Below are 18889 nucleotides of genomic sequence, written 5' to 3'. Positions count from 1 at the left end.
CCACCCAACACAGAACACTCCCACAATCATAAACTGCTTCATCATTAGGCCTCAAGTATGGATGTGCCATTCTGATGAATCATTTTGACTTTGAGGAATCCGAATGCCGCAATAAAGAGACGAGATATAAAAATACTTTCCTCATTTGCAATTTCACACATTAAACAATGTGCAGTATTTAATAAAGTCGGTAAGGGTCTCACTCGCTTGCTGAAGAGCCAGCGAGACCTCCATGTTGTCTCTTTTCGAGCAGGCCCGCCAACGTCTTCCACAGGAAGCCCCACCTTCCCAAATCTACTGGCCTCATTGCTCAGTGCATTGCTGGGGAGACGGTGGCTGCGGACGGTGAGTTTTGGAGCCCATGAGGGCCTCAACAAGACTGTCCCATCTAAACCTGTGGTGGGACAGGCTTGGCCATCGGATAGAAGGCAGTGTTTTTTATAAATTTGTTCATGGGATGTGGGTGTCCCAGGCTGAGCCAGCATTTATTGCCCATCCCTGAGAGTCAACCACATTGCTGTGGATATGGAGGCACATGTAGGCCATACCAGATAAGGATGGCAGATTTCCTTCCCTGGAGGACATTAGTGAACAAGATGGGTTTTTACAACAATTGACAATGTTTTCAAGGTCATCTTTAGACTTTTAATCCCAGATATTTTTGTTATTGAATTCATATTTCACCATCTGCCATGGCGGGATTCGAACCCGGGTCCCCAGAGCATGACTCTGGGTCTCTGGATTACTGGTCCAGCGACAATACCACTACGCCACTGCCTCCACATGTGTGTGGGCCTTTATCTAGGAGGATGGCTGGTATGGGGCCAGGCTGGGCACAGGATGAGAATAGAACCACCACAAGAAAAGTCCCCATTTCCATGTACCCTTTCTCCAACTTGCGTTTCATGACCCTCCTGCGCCAACCTGCTATCAGAGAGCTGGAGACCACTTTGCGAGATATCAGTATCGTGCTGAGCCATGAACGTGATGCTTTTTTGATCCTCCATGAGCTAGCATCCGGAATCTCCAAGCGATTGGTCAGGGTCATCAAGAACTCAATGGCCTCCTGCATTGACTCTGCATGAGGTTGGTTACTCTTTCCATGGAGGTGGATGTCAGTACAAATACCTGAGACATAATGGGACTCATGCTAGAAATAGACTCCTCTGATCTCTCTCCAAGGATGTGCAGGGCCTCTGGCAATTCTGACAGAAACCCACACATTTTCCATTGATACTCCAGAAGTACCCTTTCCAGTAATGAGCCTGAGGCTCAGTATCTGTGCCCAGCTGAGCAGAACTTGGAGTGTCCTGTGCCCTCTAATGGTGACTGATCATCACTGCTGCCCCTGCCTCCAGCACCTGCTCTGCACGCTTAACCATGTGCCACCCTCTCTGTGATGCTAGACTCATCAAGCTGAAGGTATTTGTGCTGGTAAGGTGACATTGCATCCTCAAACTGATGGCCCTTCTCTGAGCACTCATTGGGCTCCTTCCCCTTCTCCACTGGGTCCTGTGATGTGCCTGTGGTGAAAAACATGAGTTAGTGTTGTTTGATAAAATCCCCATGTCCCTTCTGCCGGTTGCACAAACTGTACCCAACCAGATCTTGAGAAACTCAACTGAGATTGGACAACAGTTGCTAAATAATCTTCAGTGTTATAAAAATTACCCTGAAAACCATTAAAGATTGTTAGTCAGTCTCGTGATGTGCTGCATTTGCATGTACTGGAAGCTATATATATTAATACACAGGACCCTGTTCTTTGCAGGCAGAAAGAACATGTACACACATTGTGCCTGTTTCAGCTGAACAAAATAAGTGATGGTCATTCATTGGTTCATTCCTCAGGACAATGCTTCATCAAGCTGCCTAAAGTTTTAACCAATGCTTGGCAGTTAACTGTCAATCACCAGTGATTGGTGCATTTTCCATGGCAATGCCTCAATCAATCAGAGTCAACTTGCCAATCAAACAGCACTCTCTTCTCATACATGATAAAGTTGTTGTTCCCTGACATTGTATTTGTGTGATTGTCCTGATGTGTGCAAGATAAAAAGCTAAATGTCCTGCTCAATTTCTGTGCTATCAAACAACTAGTCATAGAATGCTTACTGTATAAAAGGATACCATTCGTCAATTATGTGTGTGCTGGCTGTCTGCAAGATCACCTCATTTAGTCACACCCCTCTTCCATTTTATAGACTCATCGGGCCCAATTCTCCGGCCATGTCGCGCTCAATCGAGAGCACAACGCGGCCGGAGAATACTGGGAGTGGTCTCCAGCGAGCCTCCCCAAAAAGCTCCGTGCCTCACAAGATTCTCCAAAGTCCCGCGAGACATCGGAGTCAGAACACCACTCCAAATGGGCGAGACCGAATGACGCTCGCGGAAGTAGGTCATAAACCTACTTACAACCTAGTCAGGCGGGATCCACAGGCCTCCTTCAATTCTCCGGCCTCCCCAGGGAGGCTGCAGCCGGGCGCCGATCAGTGCTGGTCCACATACAGTTGAACCAGGCGGAACGGCACCCGGGGGGTCTCCCCGGTCATCAGAGACACCTGGGTGGTCCGGGTAAGTGCAGGGTGGTTCCCTGGCCCTCCCCCTGGAATGTGGGTACCATGGCACTGCCCAGATGACAGCTTGGCATTGCCATTCTGGCACTGCCAAGGTGCCTGGATGGCACTACCAAGCTGGCAGGAGCACTGTCTGGGTGCCAGGGTGGCAGTGCAAGGGCAGCCGAGTGCCAGGGTGGCACTGCCAAGGACTAGGAGTGGAGTGAGGCCATGCCCATGAAACGAGGCTGGAGGGGAGGTTTGAATGGTGGCGGGACAGATACGGGCCTCCGGAGGTTTGGGGGTTGGGGGTGATGTATGGGAGTGCTAGAAGGGAAGGGGTGCTGTAAGGAGGTTTGGGGGGTCCTGGAGAGGGGGACCCCCAGGGACCCCATAGCGGGATGTCCTCACTTGGGGGGGGGGGGGGGTTAGTGTCCACTTGTGTGGGGAAGGGTAACATTACCCATGGATGGGGGCTGTGGGGGAACCATAAGCACACTTCGAGATTGGGGCGGGAAATTCCCTGAAAAACCCACCACAAACCCACCTATAGAGTTTTACAGTACAGAAAGAAGCTCTTCAGCCCATTGTGTGCAATCCATCAAGCACCTATCTATTCTAATCCCATTTTCCAGCACTTGGCCAGTAGCCTTGTATGCTGTGGCGTTTCAAGTGCTCATCTAAATGCTTCTTAAATGTTGTGAGGATTCCCATCTCCACCACCCTTTCAGGCAGAGAGTTCCAGATTCCCCCCGCCCTTTGGGTGAAAATAAATTTTCCTCAAATCTCCTTTAAATCGCCTGCCCATTACCCTAAATCTATGCGCCCCGGTTCGATGCCCGGCTTAGGTCACTGTCTGTGCGGTGTCTGCACGTTCTCCCCGTGTGTGCGTGGGTTTCCTCTGGGTGCTCCGGTATCCTCCCACAAGACCCGAAAGACATGCTTGTTAAGTGAATTAGACATTCTGAATTCTCCCTCAGTGTACCCGAACATGTGCAGTAGTGTGGCGACTAGGGGATTTTCACTGTAACTTCATTGCAGTCTTAATGTAAGTCTACTTGTGACAACAATAAAGATTATTATTAAAACAACTTTCGACCAACACCCTCTGTCTCCTGCCACTCACCCAATTTTGGATCCAATTTGCCAAATTGCCCTGCATTCCATAGGCTCTAATCTTCTTGATCAATCTCGCATGTGGGACCTTACTCAAGTCCATGTAGACTACATCCAACTGCACTGCCCTCATCTACACACCCAGCTACCTTCTTGAAAAAATCAGATTTGTTAGATGATCGCCCCTTGACAAAGCCATGCTGACTCTCCTATTTTCTCAGAGACCTGCCATTTTGTTTCTCTTCAGAAAATTACCCAATTCCCTTTTGAAAGCCACAATTGATTCTTCCACAACTCCTCTCAGACAGTGCATTCCAGATCCCAGATCCTCGCTAATGGGACAAATTTGCAGGATTATGGTAGAATATCAGTGAGTGGGACTAATTCATTTGGTCATCCAATGATCTGGCACAGTGGGCCAAATGAGCTTCTTCTGCATAAACTGTGATTCTACCCTGTGATACTGCCTGATTCAGGCACCAGGACCACCCAGTGATAGGCCGGAGGGTGATCAATGCAGTCAAAGCAATGGCAAGTATGGTGCAGGAAATCAACACCTAACGGGCGAGATTCTCCACTCCGGCGCCGGTTGGGAGAATCGCCTGGGCCGCCAAAATTTCCAGGGACGCCGGTCCGACACCCTCCCGCGATTCTCCCAAGCCGCGGGAACGGCCCGGTCGGGTTTCGCAGGCCGCAGAATCGCCGGAGACACCCAAAATGGCGATTCTCCGGCACCCCCGCTATTCTCAGGCCCGGATGGGCCGAGCGGCCAAGCCAAAACGGCGGGTTCCCCCCCGGCGCCGTCCACACATGGGGCGTCATTCTCCGACCCCCCACCGGGTCGGAGAATGGCCGTAGGCCGCCGTGAATCCCGCCCCCGCCGAAATCTCCGGTACCGGAGATTGGGCGGGGGCGGGACTCGGGCCGCGCCGGTTGGCGGGACCCCCCGCTGGATTCTCCAGCCCGGATGGGCCGAAGTCCCGCCCAGAAATTGCCTGTCCCGCCGGCGTAAATCAAAGCTGGTATTTACCGGCGGGACCAGGCGGCGTGGGCGGGCTCCGGGGTCCTGGGGGGGGGCGCGGGGCGATCTGACCCTGGGGGGTGCCCCCACGGTGGCCTGGCCTGCGATCGGGGCCCACCGATCCGCGGGCGGGCCTGTGCCGTGGGGGCACTCTTTCCCTTCCGCCTCCGCTACGGCCTCCACCATGGCGGAGGCGGAAGAGATTCTCCCCACTGCGCATGCGCGGGAAACTGACAGCGGCCGCTGACGCTCCCGCGCATGCGCCGCATTTCCGCGCCAGCTGGCGGGGCAACAAACGCCATTTCCGCCAGCTGGCGGGGCGGAAATCCCTCCGGCGTCGGCCTAGCCCCTCAATGTTGGGGCTCGGCCCCCAAAGATGCGGAGCATTCCGCACCTTTGGGCCGGCGCGATGCCCGTCTGATTGGCGCCGTGTTTGGCGCCAGTCGGCGGACATCGCGCCGTTGGGGGAGAATTTCGCCACTGGTCGCTGCCGTCGTGAACGGTGCGTGACCGCTGGGGGGGGGGGGCGGCCTGCGGGGGGGCGAGGGGGGATCCAGCACCGGGGGGTACCTGAAATGTGGGGTGACCTGCGATCGGTGCCCACCGATCGTCGGGCCGTCCTCTCTGAAGGAGGACCTCCTTCCTTCCGCAGCCCCGCAAGATCCGTCCGCCATCTTCTTGCGGGGTGGACTTAGAGAGGATGGCAACCACGCATGCGTGGGTTGGTGCCGGCCAACCCGAGCATGCGCGGATGATGCCAGTAATGCGGCGCCGGCCGGGTCATCTATGCGGCACCGCCTTTACGAGGGCGACAAGGCCTGGCACATGTAGATGACGCGGCCCCGTTCCTAGCCCATTGTCAGGGCATGAATCGGTCGGGATCGGGGCCATTTCGCGCCGTCGTGAACCTCGACGGCGCGGCCACTTCGGCGTGGCAGTGGAGAATCCCGCCCATCATGTTTGGACTGCTAACCAGGCAAGAGTCCTCAAAATTTACTCTTTTTGGTTTAGAGTAAAACCACAAAAGTTGTTGCACAAGGAGATGTTAGCCTTGGAACTGTTCCTGCCAAATGACCGACTCCAGCCCGATGCAAGCATAGTCATTGTCACATCGGGGGGGCCATTCGGCCCATCGAGTCTGCACCGGCTCTTGGAAAGAACACCCTACCCAAAGTTCCACCAATGGAGACCACCCCCACCCCCATCAGCACGGGTATGAACAACGGGAAGACCTAATGCAAGCAGCAGGACCAGAAGATCCCGCCGCCACCTCAGTCACTGCACAACATGCTGTGGGGGTGGGGGGGAGGCTGAAATCCCACAAGATTATCTTTCTTTGAAGGTGGCACAGGCCAATTTCGAAATGGGAATGTCAAAGAGATATAATGGCTGTTTCAGTTGCAGGCTTTGGATATCTCCTTTTTCTGCCTTCACTATAATGGCAGCTGACAGATTTCCAGTGCGCAGTGTGCCCTGTCTGGCCACCTGCTTTATGCAAATAGGTGCAGTGCCTTCGACTTTGCAGGCTTTTGTTATTGGAATGTTTTGGAACTTACATTCATTGGGTGGCACACATGGAACTTTGCACACGGCCAAGGTTTTACCGGGCCTCGAGGGATAGGCTGTGAGGCCAGGGGGACCAATAAAATTGTGAGGCTGGTGTAGTGCCATCACCTTCCTGCTACCATGATACTCTTATCAGTTGCAGCGAAGGTGAAGATAGGTCAATGAATCACTTTTGCAACCAATTAAGGGCCTTTTCCCACCACCACTGGTATTGTACAAGCAGTGCTTGGGCCCTCCAAGATCAGGAGATCAGGAGACGAACCCTGGCAGCCCTCCCAATAGGTTTTTGGGATCACTCCTAAATGGGCAACAGTGATTCACAAGAAGGTGTAATGGCCACCCTCATGGCGACATCGCGCTGCCTAGCCGACACCCCTTACTGTGACTTGGCTGACTTGTCCTGGCAAATCCCGAACTACTCATGCCATTGTGAGGGCAGTGTCCTCTCACCTGGGCGTCACCCCAGCTGCAGCCACTGCTCCCAACAGCTCCTGGGGTGAGCTGTTACGATTTAAAGTGTTGGATAACCCAGAGGGCAACAATTTAGTTGTCAGATAGGCTAAAGGTGTGTCCCACAAGTGGGGTTGCCACCACCGCCCTGACTAAATTCAGTCCAGGATTTGTAGATGGTATTGACGAAGGAAAGAGGAAAGGAGTAGAGAAGATGTATCAGAGCACAACAAATACCTCTTTCAGTTGGGATAAAACATGGCTGAGCATGCCAACATCACTGAGCATGCAAAGCCTGATCAGTTAGGCCTCTTCAAGCAAGTTTTCACTTGTATGGACTTCATTTTGTATGGCACAGATGGAACTTTGTACACAGTCTAAAGGTTTAAGAAGCTTCAGTGATCTGGGCAGCTGAGACAGTGAGATTATGTCTCAAATTTCACAAAATTGGATGATTTAATGAGGAGTACCACTTTCTGAAAAGGTACCTCTGGCACGAAGCGCCACCCACTGCCACTTCTACCTGACCATGTCACAGAATACCTGTCTCTGGTGTGGTGTTGGGTGCTCTGAGGTACAGACGAAGCAACACGATTGCGATTGGTACAACGCTGTTTTATTCCAACTTGTTATTTGCAGATCTGCCTTGTTACTCAGCACGTGGTGATTGTGTGAGTGTCTTGTTAATCAGGTCTTGTCCTTGTCCTTGTCTCCAGATCGACTGTCCACTAGGTGTCGTGTTTCTTGTCTTATACTCTGTCTGCTCTTGTCTGTGATTGGCTGTCGTGTTATGTGTGCTAATTGGTCTGTTGGTCTATCTATCATGATGTGTGTGTTTGAATATCATGACATCTGGGACCGCAACTTCACCGTAAACACAGTGACCTATGCCAGAGCTGCTGCACACTGACTATAAAGAACAGCTTTTGTTACTATTAAGATTGACACAACAAGAAACTTCTGTGCAACAAAAAGCTGTGTTACATCCTCTCCCCTATTCTTCAACTCTCTTCCTCTGACCTGGGGCGGGATTCTCCGCAATCGGCGCGATCTCCGCCGACCGGCGCCAAAAACGGCGCGAATCAGTCCGGCATCGCGCCGGCCCAAAGGTGCGGAATTCTCAGCATCTTGAGGGGCCGAGCCCTCACCTTGAGGGGCTAGGCCCGCGCCAGACTGATTTCCGCCCTGCCAGCTGGCGGGAAAGGCCTTTGGTGCCCCGCCAGCTGGCGCGGAAATGACTTTGCCGTGCATGCGCGGGAGCGTCAGCGGCCGCTCACGGCATCCCCGCACATGCGCAGTGGAGGGGGTCTCTTCCACACAGGCCCGCCCGCGGATCAGTGGGCCCTGATCGCGGGCCAGGCCAGCGTGGGGGGACTCCCCGGGGCGAGATCGCCCCGCGCCCCCCCCAGGACCCCGGAGCCCGCCCGCGCCGCCTTGTCCCGCCGGTAAGAGAGGTGGTTTGATTCTCGCCGGCGGGACAGGCATTCCAGCAGCGGATTTTCGGCGAATCGCGGGGGGGGGGGGGGGGGGGGCCGCCAACCGGCGCGGCGCGATTCCCACCCCCGCCGAATATCCGGTGCCGGAGAATCCGGCAACCGGCGGGGGGGTCGGAGAATCCCGCCCCTCTTGTGCATCCACTCCCTTCACCTCACCGTTTTGTAGCAGATTCCTCAGCTGCCTCAGCGCTACTCTCTCAAACTCCCTCCCTAAAATCCAATTCACTTCTCCGCCTAGAAAATCTACTCAAAACAACACATCTTCAATGCAACCTTTGGTTACCTCTCCTAAATTTTATAGCCAAGCTCATTGTCGGTTCCTTAGCTCATTTTCTATTTTTTATTTCTTCTCCTCATCCACTGCCGATCTCCCACCGAGCTTTCTAGACTTTGGAATGTTTGCTACATTAAAGGCCCAATCTAGATGCAGATTGCTGGTGTAGGAAATACCCTCCACCAGCGGCGGCTGTATCGAAGCACATCATTTATAACCATGCTGACCTGGCAATTTGCCCACCATTCACAGCACTTAAAAATTTCATCTGCTCCCCATCCCCTGCAACATTGAAACAAATTACAAAAGGGAAATCATTTATCTAATTTATCAACGTGTCCATACAAAAGTGAAGTGATCTATTTTCTGCATTCATGTTTAAGTTTGGCGCATGTAAACATTATAATCAGTATTTTTCTTAAATTTCCTTAGCCCTAATTTTAAACTCCCCCAAGTGTGAGGGGCAACTATGTGTGTTGCTAGAATGCTCTGACATTAATCCTTTGGATCCAGGGAACTTAAATGTCCTTAAAATGATTGAAACCATGTGCGATAACACAGTGGCTGCTCGCATTCGCCTGCCATCAGCACTCACTCAGTCTTTTGGTCCCTTGCTAAAGTTGGAGGGTGTGTGGCTACCTTGAGAGGAAGCCATCCCAGTGGCGCTAGTGCTACAGCTGGATACTGCATCAATGTTCACAAAGTCAACCATCCCTGTTCTTCTCAATCTCCTTATCTTTCCAGTCTAACAGTCTAACAGAAAGCTGCCTGACGGAATTTATATGGCATTCACCTTGCTGGAGCTCAAGGAGTCACTGCAGTATCTCACGGTCTTCTACACTGCACTCTGGCTGTTCACCTTGTCCACTACCTACAACCAAGCCTGTTTCATGAGGCTGGCTGGCCTCCCTCTTCCTTTCTCAGGAAAGAGATCGTACCTCCAACACAGCTTCTGGCATCACCTCAAGAGCCGCATCTGTGAATCGTGTGGCTTCCTTCTCCCTTCTGGCATCCATTTTCCTCCTCCTTTTGCACCCATAAATTTACTATCCACAAGTACAGTGCTGCCGCAGTGAATGCTGCCTGTATCCCTTTAAATACTCACTAACATTCAATCCTCTAACTCTTCACCCTGCCCTCTGCACCTAGTTCAATCAATTCCAGAGCTGCCCTCTTAATTGGCTGGCTCACATAAAATTCGCCCACGCGTCCTGCTACTCGCAGGGCAGTTGCCAATCTGGAACTTGCTCCAATGCTCCTTTCAAAATTAAGGCCTGGGTCTGGATTCTCCAAAAATGGGGCTATGTCCCCCCGCCAGCGTTTTTACGCTGTCATTTCACTCTTGACTTTCCTTCAAAAAGTCAAGAGCGATTCTCCTATCTCAGGGGCCTAACAACGCCCCAGGGAGCTGCTCGCAGATCTGGCTGAGGAAATGGTTCCGCATGCCCGGTCGGGAGTCCGCGCATGCGCACGGCGGCAGCCTGCAGCGCCCATGCCGCACAACTTGGCGCCTGCCGTGCACGGACCCGACCGACCAAATAGTGCCCCCCCCTGGACACCCCTTCGCCACCTCTGCGCTGCCACGGACCTGCCAATTCTCCAGCCGCTTATTTTGTGAGGGCTGGGAGTTTTACGTGGCATGGCTGCTAGCCCCTCACTAGTCGAAGGATCAGTGCGCGGGCGGTGCCAGTTTTTCCCACATAAAACGCCACGGATCCTCCAGACATAGCCTCAAAATCAGAGAATCTGGCCCAAGATCTTTTGAAAATAGGAGCGGCATTCCCAAATTTGGATCATATTCTCCATTTTGGAATGTTCCGGGAATCTTCATGATTCTGAAAAACCCAGGACTTAATCTGTAAAGGTGCCCCCATTTTCCATGCACTGGAGTTAAGCAAATTAGGTGGCAAGCTTTGAATTATAATATTCAGCAGGATGCAATACATTTCCTGCTCTCCATATCCAAATGTGTCTGCATCAAAGGTAGGCACCGTCACAATATTTGCAAACATTGGTCTCTTAACTCCTTGCGCCGCTCAATTAGCTGAATATTTACTTTTGATTTCTGACACAACAGAACACCAAACTACATTCATTCAATTATAAGAAAAGGTTTGCTCAATTACAGTTGTAGTGCAATTATTAATGTTGTGTTAATCAACATACACTTACTAATTTCAGCGACCCTTAATACAGATATCTAGTGGTATTATTTGAGCTTTTACAATGCTCCGGAAATAGAATGTGCCAAACTTCCTGACATGAATTATTTCAAGAGAGAAATTTGTTATCATGTGTCTCGTCTCCAAAAACCTTTTCAGAGATTTCCTGTGGGAATTGTGACATTCTTAAAACTGATAGAGGGGGGAGAGCTAAATCTTTTAAATCCATGATAAGAGTTAATTAAGTTTGCATTCCTCACATTCTCAGTGCACTGTATCTTCATGGTGGGATATGTCAGAGCTGTAATATACTTGTAAGATATAATTAAAGGTAAAAATGAACATAGGGCATTACAACAAAATGATTTTGATGTGACTTCTTTCAAACAAAATGGAAACTCCACGCAACACACACTACAACATCTGTTCTGATTAGTGCTTTGGGGGTTAAATATTCTAATCCAGCAGTTTGGAATGTTTTTACAATTTAGCTACAGCGACCCAAATTCAAATTATTTCCTTCCTCCATTGCGACTATTAGCGATTACTAATGTCATTTTAGTCTGTAGTGTACAAATACTCCAACTTACTTTGACATTACTCACTTCAAATTTGCATCTGGAATTTCAACAAGCTTCTCTTGCTCAGCCGGTGGTACCTTGGCGAAAGTTTGGCAGAAACCCCATTTACATGCGGGAGCTGGTATTCCACCTCTGCCAAGGTTGGGTGGCAGAGCAGAAAATCAAAAGCAAATACTTGATTGTTTTCTCAGTGTTGAAAATAGGTTGTAGCAAAGCTAAAGACAAGCTTGTGCTTATCCATGCAATCGTCCTCCTGTACTAATTGCCTCTTCCCATCCTGCCTCTTCTCCCACATGTGTATCCACCATCCCTTGACATACCTCAATGCACTCAGTTCCTCCTCCAGGGAGCAATAGGTTCAGTGCTCTATTTAAAATCATTTTTCTATTGTATTCTTTAGTATTTCAGACCATTCATGTCCTGCCTAAAATTGCTTTTAATATATTCTTTATTATTGTCACAAGTTGGCTGCAATGAAGTTACTGTGAAAATCCCCGCGTCGCCACACTCCGGCGCCTGTTCGGGTACACTGAGAGAGAATTCAGAATGTCCAATTCACCTAACAGCACGTCTTTTGACACTTAATAATAATAATAATAATAATAATCATTTATTTGTCACAAGTAGGCTCCAATGAAGTTACTGTGAAAAGCCCCTAGTCGCCACATTCCGGCACCTGTTCGGGGAGGCCAGTACGGGAATTGGACCCGCGCTGCTGGCCTTATTCTGCATTACAAGCCAGTTGTATAGTCCATGCACTTGTGGGAGGAAGCCAGAGCACCCGGAGGAAACCCACGCAGACACAGGGAGAACATGCAGACTCTACAGACAGTCCTCACCTTTGAACAAATATAGTTAATTTATTCCTCCAATCCTCATAACTGTACAAGTGTTGTATATTGGACTGGCCCTCATCATCCTGATCTGATTTGTTTAACCATTATCCATTATAATCGGGTTAGGGTGAGTAACTACCTACTGCTGCCCATTCTCAATCTTCAAAGAGGCCTTTAAAAAGAAACAGGGAAAAGTTCAGCAGTTTTGTATTGTTTAATCAGTCAAAGGATGTAGAATATTTAGGCCGAAATCATAATAAACTACATACTTGGATTAAGAGCTCAAGTTCTGAAAGAAGCAGCATACACCACTTCATTAGCACCATAGAAAGCAAACTGATTTCAGAACATTTACTTACAGTTCAGTTAAATAAATAAATATCCTGGGAAGCTGATATTCCTATCCAATGTAACCAAAGTATAGTGCATTATTCCTAATAGACTTGGTTTGCAAAAACCAACGTTCACCAATTTTATCTGTGTCACCTTGGTGGAGCAATCAATTATTTTATTTGCATCTAAAACTAACCGAAAGAACCAAGCACAAGGAATCACTTCTGTTTCACTACCTTAATATGTGGTTCATTTTTCGACTGTTTTTTCTTGACAGAGAAGAAACAGCCATTACTCTCTGCAGTCTCTGGTGTCATTTGCAGTGAAGGAAATGGCATACAAAATCCAGCCAGAGGAACTACCTAGCTCAAGTACTGTGGTAAGTGCCTTGAGGGAAAACACATTTTATAAACATGAGACTTGCTTAGATAACATTAACCGGATGTATATAGTCTCAGGATCCAGAGAGAAATTACCAAGACACAACTTCCTTTTGCTCAGGCTGACTGCTTCCATCCGTATGTGTGTGTGTTAACATAGCTTCAGCATTTCTCATGAGAAAGATATTGCTACAAAACACAATCATAATTTTGTACCTTTATTTAAAGAGGCTCTCGTCTTACATAATACTGCTACTTCCAAATTTCAAACTTTTCTAAACTTTGTTTTGTCCTTAATTTATTTTGACAATTTTTAGTTAAACTGTACTAAGACACATATAAATGATATCCCGGAAATCCTCAATATTTGTTTCACAGTATAACCAGGGGTGGAATTTTGGGGTTCCAAACCGGTGCATTAGAAGGTGGGGCTGCTTGTAAACTTCTGCGAGTGACCTACCCATCATCTACCCACCTATACCCGATCTGTGTTCCATTTAGTGGGTGGGCAGTGGAGGCGAAGGGCGGCTTACTGCCCTTAGGCATGTTGAGCTCCTTTGTGACCAAGTAATGGCTACTTAAGAGCCTCATCCTGCCCCTGCTACTGTTTACCCGCAGCAGTGCGAGTTCTATGCCAAGCAGGTAGGTCACCAACTTTAGCTGCGCTGGCTGGTATCAGACCTGGGGAAAGGAGTACCTCTTTTGAGGATCCCCTGTGCTCATCCACCCCATTTTCCACCATTCTCACGCCCCCATCCCTCCCCTGCACCTTCTCAACCCAGCCCCACACCCCTTACTCTCAATGGAGCCTGCCAATCAGGCCCCAATGGATTTACCTTCAGAAAGGCTCCTCTTCATCAGGATCTCGCTGTGGTCCCTGCTCGAATCTAGCACTTCTGGGAGCACAAGTCTCACTCTTATCTAATTACCACCCTGACAACCATTACCTAGCACTTGGTATCAACAGTGATGCGTTCCCTCTGATGCCTATCAGCCGAAAAATCCAGCCCTAACATTTCACATATTTCATTTGGTTGATCTTACGTCACAGAACTCATTCTCTAGATGCCAATTTTATCGTTTGACACAACCCATTCTCGAGTTCCTGGTTATATAAAACAAGTGCTTTCATCTCTATTGTTCCACAAGTGCACCTTTGCACAATGATTTGAGGATTTAATGCAGAGTGTAAATCTCCAAATCTTAGATTACATATAGTGTTGTATGTATTAATTAACCAGGAATAGTCAATGTATTACATTTTATTGATATTTGATCTTCAATAAACAGTTGGCTGTAATAGCATTTAACAATGGCCTAATGTACCACGGTGGCGCAGTGGTTAGCACTGCTGTCTCATGGCGGCAAGGTCCCAGGTTCGATCCCAGCTCTGGATCACTGTCCGTGTGGAGTTTGCACATTCTCCCCGTGTTTGCATGGGTGTCGCCCCCACAATCCAAAGATGTGCTGGGTAGGTGGATTGGACACGCTAAATTGCCCCTTAATTGGAAAAAGTTAATTGGGTACTCTAAATTTTTAAAAAAACAATGGCCTAATGTCAAACTATCATTTTATCCATTACATTTGATAAGCAGACATACGGGACAATCTGGATTGTAAATCTGTCCAATGTGTAACCAGCCCTCTATGCCTGAATTGGTTTTGAACAAAAACAAAATTAATATATTTGCACAGGGACCCCCTGACTAAAGGGATTCCCCCCTACAGGACCCCCCTGACTAAAGGGACACCTCCCACATACCCCGCTCCCCAATAAAAAGACCCCTGTCTGCCAGCCTCACATTGTCAGTTGGGTGGCACTGCTAGGGTGCCCAGGTGGCACTGCCAGGGTGCCTAGCTGGCAGTACCATGGTGCCCAAGGGACATAGAGGGTGCCAGAGTACCGCCCTTCCCAGAGCTCGATCACCCAGGGGCTTCCAATCGCCTGGGAGACCCCCAAGTGCCGCTACGCCTGGTCCATATTGGGTAGATTCAGCGTAAACATATTCAAGTGAGACTAACTACTCACTTGTATCAGCAAATCTGGATTCCTACCTCAATGGACAGGATCCAGATCGCGAGATCTCATTCGATCTCGTGAGGCGTGACAAGGTTTTACCAGCCAAGTCGGGCAATAGATCTCGCCCATACAATATAGTCACATTAATGCTCCCCTCCTGCCGATCATGAATTCATGGCAACCCTTGCTATTCTTCGCTCCTGAGTTCACCTGTGCTCAACTCAATCCTGACGAACTATACTTTCAGATCCCAATTCCCCCCTCACTCTGCTCACTCTCTACCTCTCGCACTCTCTGACCAGCCTTTTTCCTTTCTTGGCACTTCTCCCTGCACTATCTTGGAGCAAAGTCTGGTTACCCCTGGACTTCGACTCATAAAAAACAATCAGCATCATAGTGGGAAATATACTAGTTGTATTTAACAATAAGGATTAGTGCACACAATTAGCATCAAGTTCCTTCCAATTAAATCAAACGGAAATCTCAATAATTTCATAATTTAAGATATAGTGCACAATTCTGGGATAGTAAGGAATCATGGGCGAGATTCTCCGACCCCCCGCCGGGTCGGAGAATCGCCGGGAGCGTGAATCCCGCCCCCGCTGGTTGCCGAATTCTCCGGCACCGGAGATTCGGCGGGGGCGGGAATCGCGGCGGTTGGCGGCCTCCTCCCCCGCGATACTCCGGCTCAGATGGGCCGAAGTCCCGCTGCTAGAATGCCTGTCCCGCTGGCGTGGATTAAACCACCTGCCTTACCGGCGGGACAAGGCGGCGCGGGCGGGCTCCGGGGTCCTGGGGGGTGGGCGGGGCGTTCTGGCCCCTGGGGGTGCCCCCACGGTGGCCTGGCCCGCGATCGGGGACCACCGATCCACGGGCGGGCACTCTTTTCCTTCCGCCTTCGCCACGGTCTCCACCATGGCGGAGGCGGAAGAGACTCCCTCCACAGCACATGCGCGGGGATGCCGTGAGCGGCCGCCCAACGCTCCCGCGCATGTGCCGCCCGGCAATGTCATTTCCGCGCCAGCTGGCGGGGCACTTCCGCCAGCTGGCGGGGCGGAAATCAGTCCGGCGCGGGCCCAGCCCCTCAAGGTTAGGGATCGGCCCCCCAAGATGCAGAGGATTCCGCACCTTTGGGGCGGCGCGATGCCCGACTGATTTGCGCCGTTTCTGGCGCCGGTCGGCGGACATCGCGCCGATACCGGAGACTTTCGCCCCATATAAGAATCAAAGGATATCATCAGTAAAATGGGTCAAGCTGCAGACCAATCTGGCCAGTAGTTTTACTCATGCATATTACTGTGGCCAGGATTCTCCATTGTGAGTCCGTCCCACTACCGCTTCTAGGCATGCCATTCGCTGCCAGCGGGATTCTCTACTCCTGCCATTTGTCAATGGGATTTCCCGTTGAAGCCAGCCCACGTCACCCGGAAACCCGCGGGCGGTGCTGCGCTGCCAGTGGGATCGGAGAATCCCTATATCTTTCATAAAGGGACCAATATTTGCTGCATGCAGAGATAGTGTGATAAATTATTACTGATTTACTGAGACTGGCTGATCCACTTCATATTTCATTTCCTCCCACTCTGATATAGAATATTCCAGTTTGAAACATTTAATCCCTTTCCTCTGTTCTAAATTGGTAAACACTCATGTCAATGCCATAGAATGTAACATGATATTGATTTGTGGCTATCATGAAACAAATGAACACAATAATGTTACACAAATGTGTAACTACAGCAATTATGAGTATCATATTTTGCAACTATATTTTTGAAGGTATTTTATGCTGAAAACTCTTTTTCCATATTTTTCTTACCCTAGATAAGGACCTCAGTGATTTGGGCTACGCCTGATGCTTCACTCGCAATTCCCCTGTGGGTCATAATTCTGGCTGTACTGGTTGGTTTGCTGGTTCTGGCTATTTTGATCCTAGTCATGTGGAAGGTACATTTTCAATTTATCATTCCTCTACAATTGCACCCCATGAGCAATACACAATGTGCACTAATTTATTTTTTAAATTAACCCGTTAAGTGGCTGGCTGAATTAATTACTTTACAAACTATCATCTGCAATATATTAAAGACCACATTCAACAATTTACAATTAGCTGCTGTAACGTCAGTAGAAGTTCAATGAATGTGCTGTTTATGCTTGCAAATTCAGATTCAGCATAGTTAGTGATGCAGTGGAAGTAACCCTAAGGAATTTTATCTGCATTGTGTTAACTCAGACCACTCATTAAGTGTTTTCGTGGAAAATGAACAAGGCTACAGAATCTAATTCCAAAACACAAGTGAAAATCTGAGACTACCTCGAGATTAAAGAAAACCTGACTCTGGTCTAAGAGCTGCTTTTCCTTCCCGGGTGCCCCTGTCTCTGTGGAGAGGTAGCTGCTTGCAATGCTCACAGGTCATTCACATGAACCAGGGCAATTCCAGCTGCAGGCCTGGCCCCTGTTTATAACCTTTGCATCTGCAATCTAGGGTAATCTCAGTTGAGCTTTGGAACATTGAAAAAAATCTTCATCTAACCCAATCAAAATGGCGTCCTTTTTCTCCCGCAGATATTTAGCTAACTTTCCCTTAAACTAATGGAAGCCACGTATTTCCTCAATTACTGTTTGCAGTATCAATTTCCATAGTCTAATCATGCTCTGGGTAAAGACGTTTTTCCTGCATTGTCTAATGGATGTATTAGTAACTACTTATATTGTGGCTCTTGGCTTTGGTCTCCCTCACAAGTGGAAACATCTTTTCTGTGTCTACCTAAGATCGCACGGTGACATAGTGGTATTGTCACTGGATTACTAATTCAGAGACCCCCCCTACAAGGTAATCCTCTATGGTTAGGGGTTCAAATTCCACCATGTTGGAATTTGAATTCATTCAGTACAAAATCTGAAATTGAAAGCTAATCTCAGTAATGGTAATCCTGAAGCTATCATTGATTGTCATAAATGCCCAACTAATTCACTAATGCCCTCTTTTGAAGGAAATTTCCGTTCATAACCGCTTGGTCCTACATGTGACTCCAGACCCACAGAAATATCGGTCGTGATCGAACGGCCTCGTCACACCCAACACGGTGACGCGATGAGACCGTTAACTCGTGAAAATTACGACACTCGGAACACCTCGCGAGATCCAGGAAGATCTCGTAAGACGTCGCGATCTGGATCACGCGCTTGCTCGATGAGATCCAGATTAACATGTTCAAGTGAGCAGTTAGACTCACTTAAATATGTTGCCGTCCGATGCCCCTGAGGCAGGAAATGAACACCCGACCCTGGGATGCCTCCCATTTAGGACTGGTCCACACAAACATGGATCAGGCATCACGGCACCTGAGGTGTCTCCCAAGCCATCGGAGGCCCCCGGGTGGTTGGGTTCTGGGCAGGCTGGTATCCTGGCACTCCCACTGCCAGCCTCACCTGCTACCAATGGCACGAGGCAGAGAGTTTCATCCAACTTCTCATTCTGGTACCATCCTTTTTGCCCCTTATCCTGTGCCTCTATATCTTGTTTATAACATTGAGACCAGGGGCGAAATTCTCCGTTATCGGCGGAAAGTCCGCCGATCGGCGCAAAAAACGGCGCAAATCCGACTTGCGTCACGTCGGAAAAATGGGTCGATAGTCTCCGGCCCGAAATGGGCTAGCAGCGACGTAACGGGATCCGCGCTTGCGCAGTGGTTCACGCCGTGCAGTGTCATACGCGCTGCACGGCGTGACGGCTCATAAGGCCGCGCTGCTCCCCCCCACCCGACCGCAACACCCGACCGCAACACCCGACTGGATGGCTGGCCATCGCTCAGCCCCGAGGTTCTAGTCACGCGATGTGGAGGCGCTCCTGGACGCGGTGGAGCAGAGGAGGGACGCCCTGTATCCCGGGCACGGCCGCAGAGTTGCCCCACGCCACAGCCGGCGTCTGTGGAGGGAAGTGGCAGAGGCCGTCACCGCTGTGGCCCTGACACCATGGACAGGCACCCAGTGCCACAAGAAGGTGAACGACCTCGTCAGAGCAGGCAGGGTGAGCCTCCGCCATATCCCCCATATCCCCCCCTCCCCCATATCCCCCATATCCCCCCTCCCCCA

At 49.7% G+C, this 18889-nt stretch overlaps 1 protein-coding gene across 1 annotated transcript in view; it reads left to right on the top strand.

The window, feature by feature from the left end:
* itga8 (integrin, alpha 8) overlaps nt 1-18889 on the top strand; it is a 328234-nt gene that overhangs the window by 295346 nt on the left and 13999 nt on the right. The window contains exons 28-29 of the mRNA XM_072508666.1: nt 12668-12769; nt 16615-16737. Of these exons, the coding sequence (XP_072364767.1) occupies nt 12668-12769; nt 16615-16737 (225 nt within the window). The remainder of the gene's footprint in view (nt 1-12667; nt 12770-16614; nt 16738-18889) is intronic.

The sequence above is a fragment of the Scyliorhinus torazame genome, chromosome 6 (assembly GCF_047496885.1).
Source record: "Scyliorhinus torazame isolate Kashiwa2021f chromosome 6, sScyTor2.1, whole genome shotgun sequence".
Lineage (NCBI taxonomy): Eukaryota > Metazoa > Chordata > Chondrichthyes > Carcharhiniformes > Scyliorhinidae > Scyliorhinus > Scyliorhinus torazame.
This window is presented reverse-complemented; position numbering and strand designations above follow the sequence as displayed.